Raw genomic sequence first — 21,593 nt, forward strand, 5'->3', positions numbered from 1 at the left:
CTGTCTGCATGGATAAATTCTAGAGGATCATTTTGGAAGCATTAGTGTTGAGATTTCAAATAGATTCAGTGAAATGGTATTTATATGTGCATTGCTGAGTCATCGGTTATATCCTTAAAAATCTAGGAAATGTAGAAAACACAATGCATACAATTTTCCATGTGCTGTTTTAAGCCTTGGTGCCAGTGGTGCTTCTGCCAGCATGTGCTTGTTATTTTTATGCTTGTTAACGACACTGATTCTTAGTAATATCTTTTATGTCTTCTTTCCAGATTCTCAGTTCATGTCTTTGGTGGATTTCGTTTATGATGTCATTGGCCATAATGAGAATTGAAAGGAAGTATATGCTGCCATCGGTGCCAACCAGAGGTCACGGTCTTGTGCTTCTAATATTCTGGACGGCACTATTTGTGTCAGAAAATCTCGCATTCCTTAACCTTAATCGTGAGAAAGAATGGTGGTTTCATGTGACCAGGTAAATGGTTTATTTTTGTTTATTCTCTATATCAAACAAAGGCATTTACTAGAAAGTATTCTTGAATATTGCTGAATATTATGAATAAAGCAATGAAATGCACATTTATAAGATTTTTTATCTGTAAAAAATTATGGAAATATTTCATGAGCTGTAGACATTTTCCTGCCATGTGTAGAATCATTAATGCTCTTAACCCAAGAAAATGTGTTCAATTCATGCAAAAATGGATTTTGTATTACTTTTATTTTTTAATTTTTAACTGGCAAATACAAATAATTTCATTTTTGTTGTTTAATTATGCATATCCATTATTTTTGGGGAAAAAACGTTCATGTTCTACTTTTGAACGCACAGACATCCTGTAAACCTTTTTTTACCTCCCCACGACTTTCAAACTCACAGATTTCCGAGGAACTTTGAATTATGAGGCTCTTCTTTTTTGGTTTGTAAAATATGCTGCACTGCACACATGCTTTGCTTTAAAATTTTCCCCTATGGTAATTTTAATCTCTCTCTCTCTTATAAACATATTACCAGCACTTCTAGAGTCTGTGAAAGTACCCATAAATAATTGCAGGTACAGATTATGGTTAAATTCGTGTGTTCATTTTCTATAGTTTGTCTGTAGCCTCTTTGTTCGGTTCGAAATATGGCCCCATTTGGAGCATATTAATTTTCCTTTGCTGGGTTTTCACCATTCTTCACGGAGAAGGGCTATTATATTGAAAATGCTTCCATGTGTCGCTGAAAATAGTAGTATAAACAAAGAAGAATTACATGTAGTGTTTCCATTGTAAAATAACAAGATAAAATGAAATATACGAGGGTCATCCGGAAAGTAGTACCCGTTCGTGAAATAAAGACACAAAAGTAAATATTAACAAACATAAAAAATTTTATTTGAAAGAGGATACTTTAAACTACTTCTCAACATAATCTCCAAGCAAATTAAGGCATTTGTCATAACGTGTGACAAGTTTCTGTATTCCTGCTGCATAGTCCTTCGCCGCCAGCTCATTGAGATACGCGAGGGACCCATCTTGCACAAATTTTTGCATAATGCAGATGGTGTTTAACAATTTCATGAACAATTGTTCGAGAAACATTGGGAAAATGCTCACAGATGTCATCAATTGTGACGCGCCGATCGTTCCTCACGAATTCGTCAACTGAGCTCACCAGTTGGTCTGTAATGACAGACGGTCTCCCCGAACGCTCATCGTCGTGTGTGTTCCCCCTCCCCATGTTGAAGTTGCGACACCACCGCCGAACAGACGACTCGTCCATTACATTGTCTCCATACACCTCCTTTAATTGGCGATGAATATCACATGGGCGAACGTTTCTTGCATTGAGGAATTTAATCACTGCCCTCACTTCACAACTGGCGGCGTTCTCAATTTTTTTAAACATTGTAAACAATCACAGAAACAACACAGGCAATGCTAGCGTCACGCAACTTGGCTCAGAGAAGGCAGACAAGCCACTGAAGCTATCTGACCTCGTCCAGGGGCTACTCGCGTCGTCAGCACTTCATGCGGCACGAACGGGTACTACTTTCCGGATGACCCTCGTATATATATACGAGAGAGGTCCCAGAAGTGCCCAACCTGAACTAGAGATGGCTTGGTTGTTGTTTAAAAAATGTCACTGTATTAGAAAGTATGCAATCTATGTAGTGTATGTTTCAAGTTCAAAGATGCTTCACTGTTTAGTATTTGGTTGGCATCCATCAACAGTGAACGTTTTCAGTGAATTTGTGAAAATGGAGAGAATTTGTCATCGTTATGCGATACAATACTTTTATTTGAAAGGCCTCAGCCGTACCAATTTAAAAGCTGAACTGGATTTTACTCTTGGTGAATCTGCTCCTTTGTTTAAAGCAGTAAAATATTGGGTAGCAAAGTTTAAACGAGGCCATACGAGCTGTCAAGACGTGCATTGCATATGTCGACCAAATGAGGTGATGGACTCCAGAAACGGTGAAGCAAATCCACAAAGTGATACTGGATGATCGTCGTCGACTGAAAGTGCACAAGCTAGGAGATGTAGTACGCATTTCAAAAAGTGCAGTACATCACATGGCAACTGAAAATTTGAGATGATACATGATAAAGCCGTGTGCAAGATGGGTGTTGCATTTGCTCTCACTCGAGTAAAACCAGTGTTGTGAAGATGTTTCAATTGAGTGTTTAGCAAAGTTTCACAGCAACAAAGCAGAATTTTTGTACTGTTTCATAGCCATAAATGAAACATGGGTCCATTACGTCACACCCGAGACGAAAGAACAATCAAAATAATGGATTCAAAAGGGAGAACCGCTTCCAAAGAAGGCAAAGACCGTTTAATCTGCGGGCAAGGTCAGTTCGTCGGTTTTTTAGGATGCACGTGGGATAATTTTCATTGGCTGTGTTGAAAAAGGAAAAACTATCAAAGGCGAGTATTATGCGAACTTATTGCAACGTTTAAGCGAAGCAATCAAGCAAAAGCAGATAAGAAGAAAGTGTGTGTTGTTTCATCAAGACAATGCGCCAGCTCACAAATCCATTATTGTAATAGCCAAAATTCATTGATTAAAGTGTAAATTGCTTCCTAATGCACCCTATTCACCAGATTTAGATTATTTTCTGTTCGTTAAATTGAAAAAATGGCTTGGTGGTCAAAGATTTTCCAACCGCGGATAAGTGATGTCGGCAGTTAATGGCTATTTTGAGGAGCAAGACTGTTCTTATTGTGAAAAGGGTATCGAATTTATTGAACATCGCTGGGAAAAGTGTATAGAGCTGAAAGGAGGTTATGTTGAAAAGCAAATGCATTTTTTTCCAAAAATTTGTTGTTTTCTTTGTTGGGTCGGGTACTTCTGGGATAACCCTCATATAGTAGGTCTATACAAAACCTACCGTAATCGGTGGATTACCTAGTAAGAAATAAAACAGAAGCCAATGATGGCTTGGGCTCCTTTTGTCAAAGGGTTCAATCTCACAAATCTACTCCTATAAACTGAGCTTGTGACCATGTTGAACTGTAAAACAATTTCTTTAGCATATTCCTTTTCTGTATTATCAGATGGTCGGACTGACATCTATTGAAATCCTCCCATCAATATTATTTTTAAATCTCCTCAACCTGTATTCTGAAATGCTGTCAAAATTTAAGGAGTGCCATGTTGGGGAATTGATAATATCAACGCTTGCCACTGAGGTAGTAATTGAGTGAGTGTAATCTATTTTCAGTACTGCAGACAAAGTGGAGATGTCATTTTTCATTGTGAGATATCTTTCGACGCTCATATTATTTGTCTTGGGCCTGAAGGCTCCTGGATTGACTACAGCATACAATGCTGGAGAGGTATGAATTGGTATTCATTCAAAATTTTTTGTTTTTTTATTTATTGTTAGCAAGTAATGATGTGATCTCATTAGCTTTGTTATATTCATCACTATTATAGTTTATTTTATTTTCAATTTTGTTGTGTAAATGTGTTGTTTAATACTTAAACTCCTCATTTATTGACGTTTTTCATTTAAATCAATCCATATCCAGTATCTTCTATAATTATTTTTGATATGTTATCCCCAATTATAAGACGAGTGATATTGGTGTGATATAATATGCTTTTCTAGTCACTGGTATGGTAAGATTTTGATCAATCTTTTATATGAGGTATTCAACCAATTAGAAGTTAGTTTTGGATGTTCTTTAACAACGATTTACCTCTAAGTCTCCTTAGAGCTTTCTCTTTGTCCTTAAATGTGTATTATTTTCATTTTGTCTAAACTTATGCCCACTTTAATATTGCCTTAAAAGCCTATAATCTTCCTTTCTCTACCTCGCTCATCCCACATTCTCCCTTCTGTCACTGCCTTCAGCACCTCTCTCTCTCTGTTGATATTTCCTCTCCCCCTTTCCCTGCCATGTTCAGACTTGCCCCAAGCAACATCCTCTCGTTGCCCACCCTGCTTCACAACTTCGCTCTGTGTCTTCCCCTCTGCCCAACGTATTTTCTCCATTCTCTACCGAACCCACCTCTTAAAACTACCAATGAATCATAATAATGCAGGAAGACCCAATTCTATATTTTGCATTTTTTTCAGGACTTTGGGATTATTGATGAAGAAAATGGGCAAGCACGTGGGACAACATTTAAAAATTTATATGTCAAAATAAAAACACTTGCTCCTTTTATTTGGCCGAGGAAATCGCCCCTCCTACAGATGAGTGTTATATTTTGCTTCACCCTGCTGGCATTTGGGCGTGTCATCAATCTGTATGTGCCAATCTATGGCAGAGCAATCGGTAAACTAAATTTGTTTGTTTATCGTGATCACAAATTGTTTATTAGAATTGATGGTAATGCTTTCTTTCATCAATTACATTGCAGTGGACAGCATGAGTGGTGAAAAAGTTGTATTTCGATGGGACTTGGTTCTTATATTTGTGGCTTTCAAGTTTCTCCAAGGAGGTGGAACTGGCGGCATGGGTGTACTCAACAATCTTCGTTCATTCCTGTGGATTTCAATACAGCAGTATACAACCCGTGCTGTTCAGGTTAGGTTCTGATAATCATGTAAATGGAGGAATTCCTCTTTATATTGGGCTCCAAATCATCTGTAGTATGTTGTTGTATAAAAATGAAAGAGATAAAAAAAGAAAAAAAAATCAAATATTATTGAAATTTGTGCTTTAGCTATACTTGTAAGTAAAAGAAATCATGAGAAACTCTGATATTAAAATTAATTCTAGAATATGTGATATGGATGCATAGTGATTTGTAAGTACAGGTCGTTTAGTGTTCTCCTGTGGAATGGAGAGTGAGTGGTATGAGGGGGTCTGCTGGAAGTTTGGTGCTATAGTGTCTCACATGCATCACAGCTTTTGAGGCCATCATGGGCACATGAACATGACTGCAGCAGTGTTAAGGACTGCCTGGACCTAAACTGCGGCATCATTTGACAATATCCAGAGTTACGAGGTCTGTTCAAAAAGTATTTCGAATTTTGAATTTTTGCGGGTTACATGTAATTGATTTTTGATTTTTTTGTGGCGTTATGTTGTTTTTTAATGTCTCTCGCTTATGTCGAAAAGTTCGGCCGTTTTGAATCTTCAGTTATTTGTTGACAACTGTTTTGCTTGGATGTGTTTTGGCTTGTCTTCGATTTTCGCCTCAACCACAAAATGGATCAAAGAATCTGTGTCAAATTTTGTGTGAAAATGAAATTAAGTGCGAGGATGCATTCAGCATGTTGACTGTGGCATATGGAGAAGCTACCTTGGACCGAAGCAACGTTTATCGATAGTACAAAATGTTCTCAGAGGGCGTAGAAGATGTGGACGATGAAGAGGACGCCCGAGCACGTCAAAAACAGATGAGAACATTGATGAAGTGAAGAAAATAGTATTGGCCAATCATCAAATCACCATTAGAGAAGTTGCCAAGGACCTAAACATATTAACAGGCTCGTGCTATTCGATTTTTACCAATGATTTTGGCAGGACATGGGTTGCCGCGAAATACTTACCTAAAGTACTCAATTTCGACCAAAAACAGCAACACCTTAGCATCGTTAATGATGTGTTGGACTGTGTCTGCGACGATCCAAATTTACTCCATAGGGTCATAACTGGTGACAAATCATGGGTTTATGGTTATAATGTGGAAACTAAAGCTCAGTCGTCCCAATGGACTGCAGCAGAGCCAAGACCGAAAAAAGCATGCTAAGTTCAATCAAATGAGAAAGTTTAGCTTACAGTTTTCTTTGAATGCAGGGGGTTGGTGCATCATTAGTTCTTGCCACAGGGTAGAACGGTAAATAAGGAATATTACTGGCAAGTTATGCGCAATTTGCATGAAGCAATCCGCCATAAACACCCGGATTTGTGGAAGAACAAGATGCCGCAGCCACCGTATTCCCCAGATCTGCTCTCCAGTAACTTTTTCTTGTTCCCGAAACTGAAGAGGCCAGGAAAGGATGACGGTATACTACGATTGACAAGATAAAGACTGCATTGAAGGAGGATCTGAAAAAGATCACACAAAATGATTTTTTGAAGCTCTTTGAGGATTGGAAAAAGTTGGCACAGGTGTATAATATCTAATGGGGGTTACTTTGAAGGGGACAAAATAGATATTCATGAATAAATAAATGATTTTTGAAAAAACGCAACAGTCTCGATACTTTTTGAACAAACCTTGTATGTAGATTTTCGAATGAGAGAGAGTATATACTGCCTCTGCTGACATTGTCTCTCTCATAGGCTGATATTTTGCAAACTTTGCAATAGATGTGTTTCTCCAGCTCACTCAAAAGGCAAGGAATCTCACCTAAAATATGATTTTTCTTCCGACAGTTCAAGCAATGAATTTCAGCCTCAAGCTTTTATGAGTGGTAGTAATTTTTGAGGCAGTGATCCTGATCCTCCCTCAAAAGTAGCCCAGGATATCACAATGGTTTATGTGATTATAGGCACTTTGTGGAGGTTTGCCCATGAGGAATTGTCAGCCAGATTGAACCCTGATGGTACATGTTACTATTAACTTGAGATACTAGATGAGTAACAGATCCTTGGTAAAAATAAAATGTATTTATCTATTTGAATAATGAGAAAAAATTGAAGATGATTCCTATGTCCTCTTTTGAAGGCCAAGCGATAATATATTGAGGTTCCGTGTTATATCGCCTTCTTGTTTGTGCTTTCTAAATTCATTACTGGCCATTACTCAAAATAAAATGTACCATATCCACTGCTGGTCTTTCTTGAAAGAGTCTCTTTGGGAAAATTCTTTTTGCATGAAAAGACGTTAGGACTTGAAGTATAAAATGTCATGATATATTATTTTATGCCTTAATTTCAGGTTGAATTGTTTGCTCATCTTCATAGCTTGAGTCTGCGGTGGCATTTAGGACGAAAAACTGGTGAAGTTTTGAAAGTTATGAACAGAGGAACAGATAGTGCCAACAGTCTATTGTCTTCTGTACTCTTTAGTATTCTTCCTACTTTGGTGGACATCTTTGTTGCTGTTGCCTACTTTGTAGTTGCTTTTGACTACAGATTTGGTCTTATTGTCTTCATAACCATGGGTCTTTACATAGGTAATAAAACTTATAACATTAACTAAACTAACTTTCAGTCTATAAATATTTTGAATTATGTAGTCACGTAGGCCATAGTAAACAGCTAAGAGCCTGGGAATCCATTTAATCAATAAGAATAAGTTAGGATAATGGTTTCTTTCAAAAGTGGACATTTGGGAACATGAAAGGTTAATGTGTCAGATAAGGAGGGAGGAATTTAAGTATATGTACGCATACTCTTTGACAGAAAGTATGGGTGCATTTATCTTATCAATGTATTTGAATGAGACAATTAGCTGTTTAAAGAACGTGCGTGCTTAACCTTTTTTGTTCTCATATTTTTAAAATAAAAGTTGGTGTTCAAATTGGAGGGTAACATGTACATGAAATAGAGCTATTCTTAATGATAGTATTGCTTTGAACTTCGAATAGATTTATTATTTGAAATGTATTTCAATCAAGCTGACTTGATGCATCATGATACTTTTAGCAAAAAACTGAAGATTGTTATAGATTTTGAAATTATAATTGAATATCATTCTTATTTTGATATAATTTGTTTTGAATTTTATGTCAATGTATTTGTGTGGTTCAGTTATCTAAGTTCCTTGGTAGTTTTTCATAAAGATATTAATATTCTTAACACTTCCGAACTGTATGTGTTTTCTATGGTTTTATCTTTTATTTTAAGCTGTAACAGTCATGGTGACAGAATGGAGAACTAAGTTCATACGGAGCATGAACTTAGCAGATAATGCAAAGGAGGCAAGGAGTGTGGATTCACTTCTTAATTTCGAAACTGTCAAGTATTACAATGCCGAAGTTTATGAGGTGGATGCATATCGAGAGGCTATCTACAAATATCAGGTGAGCATATTTTGGACTATGATATGGCGAGTGTATTTATTGCTTACTTATGAAACAATTATGTGTGTACGTATTAAAATAATTCTACTTTTATATTGGCATCCTCAAAAAAATTTTCAATAGATGCATGTTATTTTTTATTTTTGAAAAAAAATTTTATTTTTCCTTCATTGTATATTTTACTATTAGAAAGAAGAATGGAAATCTTCAGCTACACTAAATTTGTTGAATACCGTCCAAAATTTTGTGGTGAGTGGAGGCCTGTTGGCTGGCTCACTTCTGTGTGTATACATTGTTGCAGAAAAAAAAGGGCTTACGGTTGGTCAGTATGTTCTTTTTACAATGTATATCCTGCAACTGTATGTTCCTCTCAACTGGTTTGGTACCTATTATCGGTGAGTTAACATTTAAACATACATATTTACGCTTTTAGAATGTTCCCTATTCGTAACTTGTCTTCTGGCCATTTATTTCACTTGTAATCATGCTGTAATTTTTATTTGATCACAAATGAAATTTTTCATTTAAATATGTACACACATTTGTTAAGTGAATGCAATAGTTTCATTTGAATTGAGTTCTTCAAAATATTTGATCAGAAATGAGGGTAGATTTTGGTAATCTCAGCTACAAAATTATCATTAATAGGTGAAAGTATTTCATGGAATCCAGTTGTTTCGATCATTAAACCATTTTGTTTTGGGAATACACATCAAGGCAATCCCAGAAGCCTACAACAATTATGCCTTTGTTTTCAAACGTTTAGCCACTGAGAAAGTCTTGAGAGAGTGTCTTCGTGAACTTTTCCTAAGCAGAAATATGTCGTAGGTTAATTGGAATTCCTGATTGCAGCTCATCTGCATTGTTATATTTTATAAAACTGAGTGAGATCAATTAAAAAGTTATGTGGTAATAGGCATCATGTTACTGAAGAAGTATCATATTTCCCAGCCCATAAGATGTACTTTTTTTACTTCAAAGTTTGCTCTAAAGCCAGCCTGTGTCTTATGGGTCGGGGTACACTATACTAAGGCGTATATTACACTATACTATAGCATATTTTTTCCAACCTTAGGCATAGACAGTGGTTGCCTTGATTACTAATGTTGATGATAATGAGGTCTGTTGAATAATTTCCATAAATTATTTATTACAAAAAATACTTCACTAACAAATTATTGGTGTGGGTCACCTTCAAAGTAGTCTCCTCCCCTTCCACTTTTTGGAATAGTCCTGGAATGCTCCTTTCGCAATGCTCATTAACCCCTCAAATGAATTTCACTGTCTCTTGAATGGTGACATCTCTTTTTCCTACGAGCAGGGTTTTTGGTTCAGGGAACAGAAATAAGTCCCATGGGGTCAGGTTGGTTGGGTGTGGAAGCACAGCAGTCTTGTTTTTGGCTAAAAACTCATGAGTTCTAAGGGACGAATGAGCTGGCAAATTGTCAAGGTGAAAAAACAACTCATCCCTCCTCCAAAGTTTGGGCTTTTTCGCCTGATTCTCTTTCTTAGGCATTTCATAACCCACAGGTAGTACTCCGTGTTGACCGTCTAGCCATTAGATCAGTATTTGTGATGCACAACCCCCTTTGCATAAAAAATGACAATCAGTATCACCTAGACAGTCAAGCGAGCACTTATTGAGCTTTTTTTGGGGCGGGGGGATGTTTCACCAATCCATTGTAATGATTGCACTTTTGTCTCGATGTCATATGCATAAACCCATGACTCATCACCTCTTACAAACCTGGACAAGAAGGTTTCATCGTCTTCGGCTCGATCAAACAGTTCCTGGCAGACTTGAACTCGATGTTGTTCCTAGTCTGCTTTCATCTGGCTACGCACGAATTTTGTGGGAAATATGGCATATTACATGTATATAGGTGAAGCTTGAGGTCCTTTAGTTTAAACCTCGGAAGAAAGGAGGGAAAATCTATCTGTAATACAAAACAGTCACTTTTGTTGTTGATCGGGAAAGAGATTTTCAGATCATGTCCATATAATAAGCTTTTTATAACCAATGTTACTTTTTTTTGTTAAAAAATTAAATAGGAGACAACTGAGCACCTCATGGTTCTCCTGACGTGACTTTGATTGATACAGAGAGGTAGTTTTTTGATTTTTCCAATTTATACTATTTCAGATAAATAAGAGGAAAGTCACCCCAATAATGGATAACCCATTACAATTGCCTTCATTATCTCTAATAGAATAGAGTGAATCTTTGGATGGATTGCTTAGCTGAACAGTGTTCAGAGAGTTAAATTGTGTTCTTTGCTACAAGGATGCCAGAATAAACTGTTTGTGACAAGCTAGATTGGTAGAAGTGAGGATGCCTTCCACGAAACCATGTTGTTGTTCTACTATAATAGGATTTAGCATACAAGTATGAGTGAAGTAACCATTTAATGCTGATTCAAATAATATTTCCATGTGAGACTATTTAGATATTGGCTAGTAATTTTTGGAATTAGTTCTGTCTCTTATTTTAATAGAATGGTGTCAGACAGCTTGCTTTACATGCATCAGGAAACATTTGTTTGCAGTGAGAGGTTAAAGAAATATGCTCTTACAGAGGCTAGTATATGTATGTATATTTTAAATGTCAGTAATTGCAATGATATACTTTGACAGAGCAAAGGCCTTAACATGCATTGTCTGTGATTGTACATTGAATGTAAATAGAGGGATATTATTACAGCTGTTTTTCTCATAAACCCCAAGTGACTAGGTATTGATTTCTTCTCCATCTTTGCCCACATTTGCCACTGGAAACATTTGTTTGCAGTGAGAGGTTAAAGAAATATGCTCTTACAGAGGCTAGTATATGTATGTATATTTTAAATGTCAGTAATTGCAATGATATACTTTGACACAGCAAAGGCCTTAACATGCATTGTCTGTGATTTTACATTGAATGTAAATAGAGGGATATTATTACAGCTGTTTTTCCTCATAAACCCCAAGTGACTAGGTATTGATTTCTTCTCCATCTTTGCCCATATGTTTGTCTAAATATATTTGGTTGGATAATTTTAGTTTAGGTTTTAGGATTTAAAAATGGCCATACATATTTTTGATTCCGTTTAGATTACTTTTGGTTATTAACGTGTATTATTTATTGTAATTTGAAACTAGTAATTGATATTATTTTTACAATTCAGAAAATTCTTAGTAATTATTCTAATTTACAGACTTGTTGAACTTTTTGTGTACCATATTTTTGTTGAGAATGGTTCATTTGAGGTCATTGCATTGCTGGAAAGGCAACTTAATCTTAAACTGCCAATCTATAGGATTTGGAATTTTGGATTATTATATTGAACCAAAGTAAAAATCAGGAAGGAAATCCTGAAAGATGAGATATTACTAAAAATATTAACAGCTTGGTTCAGGTCAGCTGAAGTGAAAAACTGAACTTGGGTCATTACCAGTTCAATTTACCAAAGTTCCATTTAATTTTGCCTAGGTTACTTGTAAGTTTAATTGAACTTCATTTACGCACCATTATATTCATGTGAATATTTTATTTTCCTAGTTCTTGTACTGTTTTTTTTTTCGTAGAGATATAATGATGTGATTTTTAAGTTGAAATTTGTAAAATTTAACCTTAAAAAGTTTTTGATTCTCTACATCTTTTTAAATAATTGACATGCAGGCTCATCCAGAGGAATTTCATTGACATGGAAAATATGTTTGATCTCCTCCGGGAAGAGAAAGAAGTGGTTGATGCCCCTGGTGCTGGCCCACTAGTGCTGCCATCTCCAACTCCTCAAGCTGGTAGTGCTGACATCGAGTTCTTCGGTGTTAGTTTTGGCTATTCGCCTTACAGACCAGTCCTCAAATCCATTTCGTTTGCTGTTCCTCATGGAAAGACAGTAGCTTTGGTATGTAAATATATTTCCTGAATTAATATTAATTAAATTCTGCTAAGTACTTACTAAATATAGAAATAAGGTTACTAAAAACAGTGGCACGATATATCATCTTGGTTATTATTGAATAATTATGTTTGATATTTTTTAGTAAAATATTATTTTTCCAGCTAGTTACTCATCCCTTGTACTTATTAAAAAGGTTAAATTGGATACACTTGTACTATGTCCACCATTATGAAAGTAAAAGGTAATAAATTGGTACCTCATAGGACTTGCATTTTATGCGTTGCAACTTTATCTCAAACTGCCAAAGAGTTACTGGGTGTACACGTGCAAAATGTGAATTTTTTTCCAAATAAAATAAAAATTTGGATTAATGGTAAGATCTTTATTCAAAGAATGCTCCATGGCTAGTTGGATATTTTTCCCATCTTTCGGACGATTTGTGTATGCCACACCAGTAAATACTTTTCTTTTCCTGCGAACCATTCATGGAGCCATTTTTTTGCATCTTTGAATGAACCAAAACACTGCTCAGCAATGCGTCCCCCATTGTTGTAAACAAGTGGTAATCGGAATGTCGCGTGGTTGGCGGCCGCGACATCATTGGTGGGAGCGTAGCACAGAATGAGAGAGTCTTATTTGGTTTACGAGTCTTTTATTTAACCCTTATCAAGCTTTGGGGTTCAGGTACCAGGGAGTAGGGGCGAGCGAGCAGGGCGAGGTTGGGCATCTTGGTGTGGTCGTAGGCTCGACCAACGGGACTCAGAAGCGGCACGGGATGCAGGGAAAGGTGCAGGGCAAGGCTTTGGCGTCTCTGGCGTGGTCGTAGGCTCAACTGACGGACTCAGAGGCAGGGTATCGGGTGAGGAATGGGGAAGGGAATGGGTCCCTGCTCCAGGATCGCCTCGCTTTATAAGGCATTGCGCCTTCGGTGGTGGGAGGGATGACTTCAAAGCAGCTGCATAGTAGCAACAAGGGAATTGGGTAGCGGACATTGTCTTGTCTTGGTTTCCGAGAAACCCGCACTACATCAACATACATTGTCTGGTATGCTGGGGGGGTACTCCTTGGGAGAGTCAACCGATAGTGGGGGTCTCCGAGAAACCCACGCTACAGGAAGAAGCCTAGTCTGGTGAGTAAGCCTTATGTGGTTAAACTTCCCAGCAAAGTGCTTCAAATGAGTCGCGAACTGGTTTTGCCACATGTGATGGAGCATTGTCATGAGGAAAAATACCCTGTGATGCCTCTTTTGGTATTCTTGTCTCTTTTCAAGCAGCAAATCATTCAAACTGAACAATTATTGTTGGTAGCATTCAGTGTCAACTTTTTCAGCAGTTTTTAACAGCTCATAATAGACCACACCCTTCTGGTCCCACCAAAGAGAGTGCATCATCTTTCTACAAAAGCAATTCGGCCTAGTGGTTGATGTGGATGGTGCGCCTGGGTCCAGCCATGATTTTTTGTGCTTGGAATTCTGAAAATCCTCTTTTCATCACCAGTAAGGATACGATGCAAAAACGAATTCCATTTGTATCTTGCAAGTAAAATTGCATGTGTGTTTTTATGCCTCTCCATCTGTTTGTTGTTCAACTCGTGTGGTACCCATTCGTCGGTCTTCTGAATCTTTCCCATCTCTCGTAGGTGATTGGAAACAACCTTGTCGACTAGCGATCAATTGCTCTGCAAGTTGTTAGTTTATTTGTGAATCATCTTTGTCCAACAATGCTTACAACTCCACATCTTCATAACTTTTTGGTGGCTTTCCGTGTTCCATGTCTGGAACATCAAAGTCACAGCTTTTGAAATGTCCGAAGCATTATTCACATGTATCTTGTGATGGAGCATGCTCACCCTAAGCTTCCTGAAGTAATCGATATGTTTGGGCAGCAGTTTTCTTCAAATGAAAACTTAAAATAAATGCTTCCGGTAGATGCTTTTGCTTGGTATAAATTTTGACATATTGACACAGCAACACATCTCTGTGAAAACACTTTCAATTTATCATTTGTGCACATCTCACACTGGTTGATGGGTGGAATAGCAAAGTGGCGTGAGTGTCAAATCTTGATACCATAAACTGCATTGGTGCCCCATCTATTGTCTGAAATCCATATTTCATTTTGCACCCCTGGTATGTCCTGCATGACATTTCAGTTCTCCTTTATTATTTGACAGGAAGTGGGCAAAACTATTGTACAGTTGTGTATGAATGAACTAAATTTAGGAAAGGAAACATAAACTGTTAATTTTGGACTCAGGTTTTGACTAGTGCAAAAATAATTTGGAAGAGTTTTTGGAACCTTGGAATCGTTTTTGAGTCAAAACTTGGTTGATCAGAAAATAAAGTTTTTGCGAATGTAACTAAGTATATTTCATTCATCAAATGAAATAATCCAAAGTGGTATGGGAAAATATTAAGTTATTCTGGTCATATAAGTCAATATTCCAGTGGGCAAATGCAATTACAGAGTCACGATTATCGGGATATTGTCTGAAGTAATATTGTAAAATCCTGTGCTATTGATTCTACTCCATTGTGAGTGGACTATCCCCCACCTATTGAAATTAAACCACTTGGCGTTTCCGCTTAGAAAATCTTTTTATTTATTACCTAGGTTTCGTTATGGTACAACATAATCTGGTAAAAATACAGGTGAAACACAGTATATATAACTCTGGTTAGAGGGGAAGAGCCAAGTGTTTTAATTTCAATTTCAATATGAAGATTTTCCACCAAGTCCCACCAGGATCTGTTTTATTTTACACCCCACCTAATCACTCAAATACGAACCACCCTTTTCCTATTTCATTTTGGGTCTGAAAATTTAAGCCACTCATGGCTAGTGTATTGTGTGAGCATATTAGCTCACACAATACACTAGCCACACAGTTTCTCACCTCTTGCCTATACCTAGATATCATTACCAATGGTCTCATCATTTCCCTGCCTTTATCTGTGGCATTTCTGGATTTCCACCCCTAGCTGCATGCCTTTTCGTATCAAAAGTCTCTCAAATATGCCTACCTCATCCTCACCCAGTACCAATCCATGCGTAAGCAAGAAGTGTCAAACTTATTTTCCATCATCTTCATAATTTCAATCACCTAATTCCACAACTGAATGTCATTGCTACATCCACCAGAAGCTCCCTCAAACAGAGACCACAGCGTTTCCTTAAAGAGTTGTCGAATCTTTACATTTATTTCTTCCAAGGAGGACTTGGCCAGCCTCATGGTCACCCCTCCCCCTTACTTCTTCCTGAACCACTCCCCCACTTTCTATACAAGCCCGGCCTCCACACCATTCACAACCTCTTCCCTCTTTCTGAAAACCCTTCCCATTTCTCCCAGCCACCACCAAAGCACCCCTTCACTTTCCCTCCCCCCAAAACTATTGGCCACCCAGGAGTCAACAGATGAGTCACCTATTTCCCTTTGTCCCACCGACCAGAAACCTTTCCCTGAGAACTCTTCCCTATTTTAAATCACTTTTTCTAGACTTCTATTGTTTCTAGACTTGCAACTGCCCCAGCCGTAAAATCTGTCCACTCATCAGATCTGCACTCCTCATCCCCTCCTTGCCTCAGCATCTCCCTCTCACACTGATTGCCTCTCCAATAACGTAATCCATCCATCTCTTTTGCAACCAATGTCCATCTATCTATGATGGGAGTGCATTACTCCTTTGTCCTTCTGCATGATCTAATTTTGCTCTTTTCATCTAATTCTTCCTCCCTCTATTCTCTTCCTGTCCTTCCCCATGAACTGTATTTCTAAATGAAAGATATGCATGTATTCTGTGGTGAATAATGTTCTTCTTCAATTAGGCATGCATGCCACATTTCTCACTTAATTCTGTCCGAAATGGCTATCCCATTTGTACCGCTTTCTCACTTGCCTAACGTTCTCCCCTCTATCAAAAATTTCAATATTTCATCACCGATCAAAATGCTCTGTGCCCATCTTTTCTCCTCCTCTTCCTGTGTCCTCCTCTAAATTTCTCCCGACAATCCTATCACATCCCCCACCATGCCTAGCACTTCTTAATTTGTTTCCTTCTCTGTCTATTTCACCTTTTCCATCCTTCTCCACTTTCACATTTCAAAAGCCTTTACATTTACTCCTATCATCCTGCTTCAAAGACCATTGTTTCTTCACCATATAAAAGCAAACTTGCTGTCCCTAATGTCTTAAACATTTAGTTCCTCTGTATATTTATTCCATCTCTCTTGAATCTTCCCTGGTTCAATTAACAATTTGCCTAACTTATCTTTGATGGTTTGCGTGGATTTTCCCTTTTTAATTCCGGGCAGTGCTGTCACTGTGCACCCATTTTACCCGTCTTTTTCAAACTTTCCATATCCTTGGACTGTGTCTTTCTCAACACTTTTTTTCACTCTATCAGTTAACCACCTCAGGTGAATTTTGAACATTTATCTATTTGAATTTCCTTACATTGATTTCTGTGTGCACATTCTTCCATTTCCTTCTCTTGTACATATTTGTAATCATTAACCCGCAATCCATGGTTTCGTTGAATTTTTACCATTTACTTATTTATTAGTTTCAATTGAGGTTTCCAGTATCTCATTTTTTATATGTTCCCATGCTTCTTCTATTGCACTATCTCCCTTTCCACAATCATAATTTTCTCTACAACCCACTGATACTCCTTTCTAATCGTTCTGATTGATGCGTCTACATTCCTTTTCCTTAACTCTTCCCTCTTTTATCCTCTTGAATCTGACCTTATTCTTCATTAGTGCTAATTATGATCTGATTCCACATCTGCTCCCTTGTGACTCCCTTGCATTGTAATCTCACATGTTCCTAAGTTGGTGCCTAACCTTGATAGTCTGACATAATTTGGAATCCCCGAGCATTTTTCATGTAAACGAGGGCGGATCAATAAGTACCTGTGTTTGAAATGAAGAAACCATTTTTTCAAAAAACATTTTTTTTATTTTTCAACATAGTCCCCTTTTAGAAAGATACACTTCTCCCAACGTTGCGGCCATTTTTTTTACTCCTCCTAAAAATAGGATTTGTCGAACTCTCCAAAATGTCTCTGCAATGCATTCCTCTCTACACTCTCGGCAATAACTTCCTCGTTTGAGGTAAATTTTTTTCCAGCGAGCCATTTCTTCATGTTAGGGAATTAGGAAAAGTCGCAGGGAGCCAGATCGAGTGAATACAGGGGGTGCGGCAGCAATTCATAACATAGTTCATGAAGTTGACAGCCAGATCAGCTTGATGCCCATTGTGAGCAACCGCGGCACCCATTGGGCCGACAATTTTTTCATCGCCAACTTATCATGTAAAATATTAATTGCCGTTCTGGTCAACACAACCATGGCCTGTGCAACTTAGTGCACTTTCGTTCGTTGATCAGCAAGAATCATGGCGTGGACTTTTTGAATGATTTCCTTGGTAACCACGTCTGCCAGGCGTCCTGGTCGCTCCTCATCAAAAACAGATGTTCGCCCACGTTTAAATTCGTTGAACCAATATCTAACTGTGGTCATAGATGGCGAAGTGTCCCCATAAACAGACAGCATCCAACTTTGCTTTTATCTCCTCGCATTTCTTCCCATCCAAAAACAAAAAGCGAATTACCAAGCGATACTGCTCTTTTTCCATCTTAGCGAAAATCACGAAACACGTCTGACTCGAATGGCTGCCAAATCCAAACTAACCTTTAAATCAGTCTAAAATTTGTTTCGCCGTCGTTTGATAGATGGCAGCACGCGATGATAACATGAACTTCCCTCAGGAATGCCCTTTCTCGTCAAACACTGGTACTTATTGAACCGCCCTCATATCTCTCTCACTGCCATATCTTCCTTATCATTGCATTCCAATCCTCCATATTTATTGAATGTTTCCTTCCTGGGACACCCACAATTATTTTGTCTAATCGATCATATGCCCTATGGACTTCTTCCCCCTAATGATTGCTTAGTGGAGTGTACACGTGAACAGTTACCAAGTTGGTTCATTAATTATTATTATTAAAAAATACACATGTGCTAATAGACATTGTCAGGTGGCACAATTGCGAAAGATAGTACATAAAACTAGACTTCAAAACACAAATCTCTTTACCAAAACAAGTGAATCCCCATCCCATTTACAGCCATTAATCAGCAAGAAAAAAAAGATAAATTAAAAATAAAATTAAGCTATTACATATAATACATTACACCACACATCAATCAAATTATTACATATATGCCTTACATCTATTCTTAAAAGTACTACCTTGATCAAAAAGTTCCCGGAATAACCACCGTGTGGCGCTCCCATCGTTCCGATTTGAGTTCTGTTTTTTTTGTTAAATTGGTACATCTGTTGTTGATATTCCCTTTAAATCTTAGTGTCATAACTTGACATTTGCAAAAGTTACGTAGCCAAGAGTACATCTATCTCTGTGTGTGTTGGCGATTTTTTACAATTTCAGAAATGGATTTAAATTTGCAACAACGAACTTGTATTAAATTTTGCGTAAAAAACGGATTTAGTGGCGCACGGACGTTGGAAATGTTGGAAAAGTGTTTCGGCAACGATTCTCTAAAAAAAACGGTCGTTTACCAGTGGCACGAGCGGTTCAGAAGTGGTCGTGAGTCAATCGAAGATGATGAACGCAGTGGCAGACCATCGACATCGAAAGTCGGTGAAAAAATTGATAAAGTAAAAGAAATGTTGGTCAATAACCGCAAATTAACCATCAGAGAAATAGCGGAGGACTTGAACATTGCCTATGGATCCGCCCAAGACATTGTGGTTAATGATTTGGGTTTCCGTCGTGTAGCAGCAAAGTTGGTGCCAAAAGACCTCAATTTCATGCAAAAAAGAGACCGTGTTGACGTCGCAAAAGACATGATTTGCGAGGCTGAATCCGATCCCACATTCATCAAAAGGATCATTACTGGAGACGAGACGTGGGTTTATGAGTACGACACGCAATCCAGACATCAGGCAAGTGAATGGCGTTCACCAAATGAGCCGAGACCAAAAAAACCACGTCGTTTTCAGTCAAAAAAGAAGGCAATGCTGACGGTTTTCATGGATTACAACGGTGTAGTGCATCATGAATTTTTGCCAGAAGGCCAGACAGTAAACAAAGAGTATTATTTGGGTGTTATGAGACGTTTGCGTGAAGCAATTCGCCGAAAGAGACCAGAAATGTGGGCAGAAAACTCGTGGATTTTGCACCATGATAACGCACCGTCGCACAGTGCTATCATTATTCGTAATTTTTTGACGAAAAATGCAACAAATACCATCCAACAGCCACCGAATTCACCTGATTTGGCTCCCTGTGACTTCTTTCTGTTCAATCGAGTTAAAAAACCATTACGGGGAACGCGTTTTAGCAGCCGAGAGGAAGTAATGGAAAAATCGCAGGAAGCACTGATGGACATACCGAAAACCGAATATAAAAAATGTTTCGAGGATTGGATCAAGCGCTGGCATAAGTGTGTTGCAGTCGATGGGGATTACTTTGAAGGGGACAATATAGATTTAGATGAATAAACTTGTATTTTTAATTTTCTGAATAAATTCCGGGAAATTTTTGATCAAGGTAGTATACACTCTGTTAGGAAAGGGCTTGAATATTTTTGCAGGTAAGGTGTTCCACTCAACAATTGTTCTATTTAGAAAAGAAATTTTTTTTTTTTATTTGTTCTCTGTGCCCGGCATTTTACCTTAAATTTGTGATCATTTCTGCCTATGAAATTTGGGTTCCCCGCCTCTTTCCTAAGAAGCGAATTGTCTATGACTCACTTGCTCTATGCTTACTAAGCTTATTCCTGCCTCTTGCTTCAATATTATTACCATTGCACAGTAGCAGTCCTCTCCTGCTGTATATAACCGGACTTTCTCTTGTTAGACTTCCATCCATGCACCTACCAGGAGCAAAAATTATTGCTCCCGTTAGCACTGCTTTAGCGGCCATGAGAATGCACTAGAACTTCCACCAAGTCAAGGCTTTAGGCCATTGGGAGGGCTGACTCATTAATAAGTGTAATTTTACTCTATCTTCAGTTGTGTATAATTCATTGATCTCTATGAAGTAATTCGGTTCATTGTCAATGCTGAAAAGTTTTCTCCAATAGAAGGTAAAAGTTTTTCAATTTCATGAAGTTTTGGTAGTTTTAAGTTTTGTTCAAATTTCTTACTTATTTTGTTAGGTCGAAAGGAAATGTAAAACCCAATTTTGATGTTTTAATAGAATGGTACAACTTTTGGACCCATCTTTTCAAAATAAATTTCATGTTTTTTTTTTCTTTTGAGATAAAGTAATTAGTGCAAAATACTTCTAAATTTTAGGAATGCGAATGAAAACAAGATTATGACTATGGATTTGAAAATGCACAGGAGAATCCATAGCCCCCAAAAACTTATGTGTTGGATAATATGGCATGTATGAAGATATAAACTGAAATATTTTGAAGGGTTGTCTCCTTGAACACCTAGTAGTGTGCAATTTATGTTTCATTTGAACTTTTTACCGCTGCTGATTCACTTCTTTTACATGTACATTATTATTAATTTTTTATCCTTTAGGTTGGACCATCAGGGAGTGGAAAAAGCACTATTATTCGGTTGCTTTTCCGGTTTTATGATGTTCAAGGAGGAGCAATATTTGTAGGTGGCCAAAATGTGAAAACTGTGACTCAAAACTCTTTGAGAGCTGCAATAGGAGTGGTTCCTCAGGATACTGTTCTTTTTAATAATTCCATCAAGTAAGTGCCTCTTGAGCTGTAAACTGTTTTTAATGTAAACATTATAATTTTGCATCTATTGGTGAACAAGCAACCTTTTACTGACTTGGCAATTGCAAATGCATGTAAAATAACCTATCTTGAGTGATCAGCGCAGTGCCCAACTAGGAGTGACTTTAACACAACTTTTATGACAAAATGTTATGTAGCCACTATCCTGTCAGGTTATTGTGCATTTGTAGTTAACTCTATACTCTCATATTTATGATCGTAATAATTGAATTATTTTGACCGGTAATAGTAACATAAATGACGTGGAACATTAGGAGCTATTTTTAAGCTATTTTATTTTTTTTTTCATTGCAAGTTATTAAAAAAAGAAACAACCTTGGTCTCTTGGTGTTTTTTTTGGAGAATCAACCTACCATAGTAGCTTTTAGCAGCCATCACCAGAAGACCAATTTTAAATCATGAATCAAACACATCTCACGGTGAATGTAATATCACAGTTAAAGCATAGTAATGAAAATGTACATAATAATAATAATACATTTATTTGTCCGGA

General features: G+C 37.5%; 1 protein-coding gene across 1 annotated transcript in view; it reads left to right on the forward strand.

Annotated features, from left to right (window-relative positions):
* Window positions 1-21,593, forward strand: part of Hmt-1 (ABC transporter ATP-binding protein/permease Hmt-1) — a 55,461-nt gene that overhangs the window by 16,309 nt on the left and 17,559 nt on the right. The window contains exons 4-12 of the mRNA XM_071598837.1: window positions 273-475; window positions 3,712-3,826; window positions 4,573-4,774; window positions 4,860-5,026; window positions 7,332-7,569; window positions 8,243-8,418; window positions 8,608-8,813; window positions 12,077-12,305; window positions 20,871-21,049. Coding sequence (XP_071454938.1) covers window positions 273-475; window positions 3,712-3,826; window positions 4,573-4,774; window positions 4,860-5,026; window positions 7,332-7,569; window positions 8,243-8,418; window positions 8,608-8,813; window positions 12,077-12,305; window positions 20,871-21,049 — 1,715 coding nt within the window. The remainder of the gene's footprint in view (window positions 1-272; window positions 476-3,711; window positions 3,827-4,572; window positions 4,775-4,859; window positions 5,027-7,331; window positions 7,570-8,242; window positions 8,419-8,607; window positions 8,814-12,076; window positions 12,306-20,870; window positions 21,050-21,593) is intronic.

Source organism: Hetaerina americana, unplaced genomic scaffold (genome assembly GCF_022747635.1).
Source record: "Hetaerina americana unplaced genomic scaffold, ioHetAmer1.1.p SCAF_10, whole genome shotgun sequence".
NCBI classification, from domain to species: domain Eukaryota; kingdom Metazoa; phylum Arthropoda; class Insecta; order Odonata; family Calopterygidae; genus Hetaerina; species Hetaerina americana.